Source organism: Neophocaena asiaeorientalis, unplaced genomic scaffold (assembly GCF_003031525.2).
Source record: "Neophocaena asiaeorientalis asiaeorientalis breed wild unplaced genomic scaffold, Neophocaena_asiaeorientalis_V1.1 scaffold265, whole genome shotgun sequence".
NCBI lineage: Eukaryota > Metazoa > Chordata > Mammalia > Artiodactyla > Phocoenidae > Neophocaena > Neophocaena asiaeorientalis.
Window position 1 is genome coordinate 1868868 of NW_020172172.1, and position 6621 is coordinate 1875488.

Consider the following 6621-nt stretch of genomic DNA (forward strand, 5'->3'; position numbering starts at 1 on the left):
GCCTTCCCCTCCCTTGGGCCCCGCCCGCTCACCGTGATGTCCCGCGGCTCCCAGCGGGGCGGCGACCATGGTCCCGGAGGTACACGGAAACCCAAGGCGCAGGCTCACCCGCCCGGACCGGAAGAACAGCAGCGCGGCCGGTAGTGCGTCATCAGCGACCCCGAAGAGCAGCCCTCACTTGCCTCTCTAGGATTCGGGAGGAGCCTCTCGATAGGGGCCTCATAGAAGGCGATTGGGGCCTGGTTTCCCTCCAAGCCCAGTGGCGTGCCTGATGTCCCATAAAAGACTGCCTTCACCTGGAACACAGTGACCACCTCATGTCTGGGGAAAACTGTAGATGGGGGCGTTAGGGTTGGAAAGAGTGCTAAGTGGGAGTCAGAATGGGCCATCTCGGGCTTCCCTGTTGGCGCAGTGGTTAAGAATCCGCCTGCCAATGCAGGGGACGTGGGTTCGAGCCCTGGTCGGGGAAGATCCCATATGCCACGGAGCAACTAAGCCCCTGTGCCACACCTACTGAGCCTGCGCTCTAGAGCCCGCGAGCCACAACTCCCGAGACCACGTGCCACAACTACTGCAGCCCACGCGCCTAGAGCCTGTGCTCTGCAACAAGAGAAGCCATCCAATGAGAAGCCCATGCACCGCAACGAAGAGTAGCCCCCGCTCGCCGCAACTAGAGAAAAGCCCGTGCGTAGCAACAAAGACCCAAGGCAGCCAATAAAATAAATAATTTATTTTAAAAAAAAAAGAATGGGCCATCTCAGCAAGGGAGTAGTACATTCCATGTGCTAAAAATAGCTCCTGATTATGAACCTTGACCTCAACTCTGGGCTCTGACCAGGGAGGCTGGCCTGGTGCTTCTTCTGGGTGTGAGTGGTCTGGTGGCAGACGAGATGGGAGCTCTGGCCCAAGGCCTTCCTGCACTGGGTGTGGCAATAGGTCTTCTTGCCTGTGTGGCTCTGCGGGTGCACCAGGAGGCAAGGGCTTCAGCTGAAGGCCTTGCAGCACTCAGGGCACATGTAGGGCTTCACCCCAGTGTGCACCCTCTGGTGCAGATCAGGTGGGAGCTGCACGTGAAGGCCTTCCCACACTCCCCGCACCCACACGACTTCTCCCGTGTGCATTCTCTGGTGAGCCATGAGAGTGGAGCTCTGGCTGAAGGGCTTGCCACACTCAGTACACGTGGAGAGATTTTTGCTGGGGGCAAGAAGTGTTTTGTTTTTTTTTTAACTTTCATATACCCCCGATAAAAAGGGAACAAGATTGGAAATGCACCATGCAAGGAAGTAGAATAACACTCCCTCTGGGATAAAGATATATCAATAACTGGTCTTTCACGGGCCTTCTACTTTTTCAGAATAAAATGAAAACACACACTCATTCACAAGAGAGGTACTTGAAAAGAGGTGAAAAGAGCAGAGTAAAGGCACCCATCTATCCACAAGTCTATCTGTAGCATCAGTCATATAAAGATTCTATGTACATTAAATCAATATATTCCTGAATTGAATTCCCTTTGAATTAAAAATTACCATTGAAAAAAGTTCATTAACAAGCCTCTCCTCACTTACTTGTCTGCAGGCTGTTCAGAATGTCCTGCTGTCCTGCTCCCCGCTTCTCTGGCTTCCCCAATGCACAGACCTCTGGAATCTCGCCCTGGAGTCTTTCAAAGAATTCTCCTTTCAGTTTGCTCTAGAATCAAATCCTCCTTTTCAACTTTGGTCTCACTATCTGAGCAAGGCATAGAAGATAAAAACAAATAATATATAGCAAAAAGAAAAGGAGAATCAGCTTTATATTCTAGACAGGTAAGAGACTATATTGGGATTTGAGGAAACCCAATAAATGACTTCTCTCTTTAAAGAAGCAACATGGGGGAATTCCCTGGTGGTCCAGTGGTTAGGAGTCCGTGCTTTCACTGTTGAGGGCCTGGGTTTGGGGAACCAAGATCCTGCAAGCCATGGGGCATGGCCAAAATAAATAAATAAATAAAAGTAAAGAATCAGCATAGCACTGGGGCCAGACTGCTGAGGTGAAATCCTGCCTCTGTCACAAGCAGTTACTTGACCTCTCTGTGCCTCAGTTTTCCTATCTGTAGAATAGGTTAATGCTAGTAGCTATTTCATGATGTTTTTAGAATTAAAAAATTTAATGTCCATAAAGTGTTAGCTAGGTAAGTGTTAGCTATTAGTAAAATTCTCTGCTCAGTTGACAAATAAGATATGCAAAGACCAATATATTATCTTTATTACTGAAGAGCTGATATTGTTGAATGTGCCTTATAGTTGCAGGCAAGTGAGGTTACTAACACCAAATCCCAGGATTAGACAGCACTAAGCACCCAGGGACACAGTGCTGGGCAACCATGGGTTTGCCCCTGTAACACCTGCAGCAAAGAAGAACAGGGCAGACACATGGTCTCTGTGGAAAAACTGGACCCTAAGGGTAGGAAGGAGGAGGGCTGGCTTTCACACAGTCCACTTCTTTTCCAAAGTCATCAATCAAATCCAATCCCTTTTTGTCCTAGGGCAAGAGTGAGTGTGGGATCAGAGAGAAGATACAAGTGTTACACCAGTGAGCTTCCTGAAACATCAGGAGTGAGGGAGTAGAGTACTTAAATTCATAATTTTTCTATACACGCACCATGGTTTCAGAGTATGGGCAGAGGAAGAAAAAAGAAAGAAAGAAAGGGCAGTAAAGGAAAGCTTGCATTCTGGGGAAGAGGCGGAGATGGCTCTGTCACCAGAGATGTTGTGCCCAGGGAGGACCAAGCCTGCAGATATAAAGACTGCCAAAACAGGAGGGGACACACGGGATGTCTTGGGAACTGGCCAAAGCAGCAAGTGAAGGTCAGAGAAGGGCTTGGATGTGGACTGTGGGGTCCTAGGAGTCAAGGAGCTTGAGCACATCCCCCTTGCCAGCGAGAGAGAGGCAGGACGAAAACTCCTGAGAGGGAACTGAGGGGTCCATGCAATCAGGTAGGGCAGGGGAGCAGGGAGCTACGAGGTAGGCAGGGTCAAGGGCCTGCTGTGGGCAAAGCCAGGCACTGAGATTGGCAGTGGGGCAGGGAGGTGGTGCACAGAGGTGTGGATCCCCAGCCTCACAGCCTACAAGCTTAGTCTAGGTGGGAAGAGAACAGAGTGGCCGACCCTCCAAATCGGTGGGGATGGACACACTCTGCCCCTTTTCACCCCACATCTACAGGAAACAGAAAAGGAAAGAAGACCCACTCAAGGAGGTCCAGGAGACGGAACTCGGCCTTTGCTTCCAGGAGGGCTGCAGAAGCAGGGGAGCATCAAAATGCCAAGGAAGGGCTTCCCTGGTGGCGCAGTGGTTAAGAATCCACCTGCCAATGCAGGGGACATGGGTTTGAGCCCTGGTCCAGCAAGATCCCAAGTGCCGCAGAGCAACTAAGCCCGTGCGCCACAACTACTGAAGCCTGCGTGCCTAGAGCCCGTGCTCCACAACAAGAGAAGCCACCGCAATGAGAAGCCCGCGTACCGCAATGAAGAGTAGCCCCCGCTCACCACAACTAGAGAAAGCCCCTGCGCAGCAACGGAGACCCAATGCAACCAAAAATAAATAAAATAAATTTATTAAAAAACAACAACAACAAAAAAAAAACCGCCAAGGAAGCTCCTTAGCGGAGCAGTCCAGTTTCCTCCGTTTGGGACTGGGAGAACCAGGGAGGGAAGACTCAAGCCCAACACTGGGAAAGAGTGATACCTGGTCAAACTGATTTTGAACACATTCTCCAAGAGCAAAGAACAGTTTGGAGGGTAGAGGTGGCCAGGGTCTACCTCAGTCCAGCCTGAGCCCTCACTGTGGTCTTATCTCCCATTCCCTAACCCCCTTCTCGGCTTCCCTGAACTTTCTGGTCATATTCATGCTCCCTAAAAAAGATTTCTTGCCTGTTTCTTTTCTCTCATCTTCCTCATGGCCTGGAGCAGTCAATACTTGTCCTTCTCCTCACCACAACTGCCCAGCCACCCAGCCATCCATCATCTGGGACTGGCTCAGGTCGCACCTGCCTCAGGGAGTCTTGGTCTGCCCCTCCCCAAGCTCCCAGTGACTGCCCCCCTCCTGTCTCCTCAACCACCTCGGCTATCCATCCCCACTGCTTTGACAAATGACTTCATATTTTTTTGTGAATTAGCTTTCTCTTTCCCATCTGTCCATTTTATCTTCCCAATGAGGCTATGAGTTTTTGCAGGGCCACAGCTGAATCCTACGATGCCTACAGCCTTCCTAACCTGTTGCACTGGTGCAGGTCTCCGTGAGGACACAGTGCTGGCTAGGCATAATCCCTGCCCTCAAATCTGCCAAGAGGAGGGACTTCCCTGGTGGCACAGTGGTTAAGAATCCACCTGCCAATGCAGGGGACACAGGTTTGAGCCCTGGTCCGGGAAGATCCCACATTCCACAGAGCAACTAAGCCCGTGTGCCACAACTACTGCTACTGAGCCTGTGCTCTACAGCCCACGAGCCACAACTACTGAGCCTGCATGCCACAACTACTGAAGCCCGTGCGCCTAGAGCCCGTGCTCTGCAACGAGAAGCCACCGCAATGAGAAGCTCGCTCACCGTAACGAAGAGTAGACCCCGCTTGCCACAACTAGAGAAAGCCCGCGCGCAGCAATGAAGACCCAGCACAGCGCCCCCCCCCCCCAAAAAAAAAAGAGTTATATGCTGAAGATTCATCTCCAGCAGGGGATGTGGGCTCCATACAGTCACAAAAGCATCCCTCCCAAAGAGCACACCTTCTCTTCTTGGACAGGGAGCTCAGCCTGACTAACTAATGATCACAGCAATGCGACATGACTGACGGTTCACAGCCTCATCCTGGCCCCGTCTCCTTGAAGCTCACCACCCTGTGACGCTGTCTGGGCAGGTGAGGAAATTGACTGGGAAGCTGGCTGGGCTGGCGAGGAGTCTGTGGCTTCCCAGAGATGACCCAACAAGTCAGAGGAAGAGCAGGTCCTCAAAGGACCCTCAGGGCTCCCTGGCACTCAGCACTCAGTACGAGCTGGCCACTCTGTCTGGGTTAATAAGAAAGAAATGAACCCAGTGCATCTGGGCTAATACACCTAAAGGTCCAGGACCCACAGGGGAACCAAGAATGGCTTATGAGAAGGCCAGAAGGTGAGTCCCACCCCTGCCCCGGCAACCCCTGGTCCTTTTCTCACCCTCTTCTAGGGCCAGCCTGTCTCCCCACCTCTCACGGCCAGCGACGGTCCACCAGGCTCCAAATGGGAGCTCCGCTCAGCCCTGCCGGTGGTGTTCCCAAGGCCAGAGCCACTGCCGGGGCTCCTCCTCTGTCAGGCTCACGGGGCTTGTCCTCACTCGCGCGCATCGCATTCTCACTCAACTCCCTGATGGCAAAGAAGAAACTCTGATGTGTTCCTGACTGTGACTTCCTCGGGCTCAGGGAGTGTCACCTGAAGGGGCAGTAAACACTGTTCAACACAGAGCTGGCCCATCCTGGGAGGGTCACTGGCTCTTGAAGGAGGCAGGGCCAGCTTTGGGACCAGGCCTCCTGTGAACACAGCTCACGACAGTGGGCACCCATTGTTCCAAAGGCCCAGTGGTGCCCAGCAGGCTGGAAGGAAGGACAGGTGCTCCAGGCCACCCCGGGCACTGGAAGCCACTCCAGCACCCACAGCTGTCTGGGACCAGGGCTCATCCATCCTGCTCTTGCCTCAGTCCAGACCCTGCCAGAGACTCTTACTTCCTGAGACATCCCCTCATGGCTTCTTCTGGCCTCAGGGGTCACAGAAGCACCTGGCTCCTTCCTCAGCACAGTGGTTCCTTGGACTCTCGTCTAAACAGATTCTACCTTTTGTGACCTGAGTTATGACTTTGCATCTCCCCTCCCTGACCTGTTTCCTGTCCTCTCAACAGCCAAGGCCTCTGCAAGGCTTCTGCTTCTTAGTCTCAAGCTTCGGGTAGATTTGGTGTAACTTCCAGCAGCAGTGATGGGGGAATCCAGCCCAGCTCCAGGGGCAGGACTGAGTTTGGCTAAGGCCTTTGCAGTCCCCAGCTGCTCAGCGGCTCCTGCCATTGATGTCTATGCGTGAGGCTGTCAGCAGGAACTGCACCCCATGTTGAACTGCGAAAGTAAAAATGTTTTCCCAGTCAGGTAAAGCTTGGCTTCCTTTATCCATGCCTACCCTGCCCTCCAGCAGGAATATGACAGGTCGCTGCAACCAGGCAGCTTTTTAACGGTTACAGAGCCATTTCAAACTCCTCATTTCATCCCAGCCTCCTACCTGGAGTGGAAGAGAGGACTTACGTTCGGAGACGTTAGGGATTTGTCCTGGGTTGGAGGTAAGTGAGGGGCAGGGCCAGTCTAGAATGCTCTCTTCCCCAACAAGAGGTTTGGGAAAATAATCCCGTCCGCAGCGGCACGCCTCCTTCGTGTCCGCCAGCCGGAGGCCAGCGAAACAAGCTCAGCAGGACCGGTATCCCAGGGTCTCGGAGGAACCCGCCCTTGAGCTGGTATGAGCCCCTCCTCTTCCAACGCCCTGCCCCTCGCCCTCCCACCCTGTCCGACCCCTTTCCCCGCCCCGGCACTCTCTCCTCCACGTCTCTGCTCTTGCCCATCCCCACCGCTTATTCTCCCCG

General features: G+C 53.0%; 1 protein-coding gene across 1 annotated transcript in view; it reads right to left on the minus strand.

The window, feature by feature from the left end:
• ZNF35 (zinc finger protein 35) overlaps positions 1-6621 on the minus strand; it is a 43013-nt gene that overhangs the window by 21630 nt on the left and 14762 nt on the right. The window contains exon 6 of the mRNA XM_024756030.1: positions 1107-1179. Within this exon, the coding sequence (XP_024611798.1) occupies positions 1107-1179 (73 nt within the window). The remainder of the gene's footprint in view (positions 1-1106; positions 1180-6621) is intronic.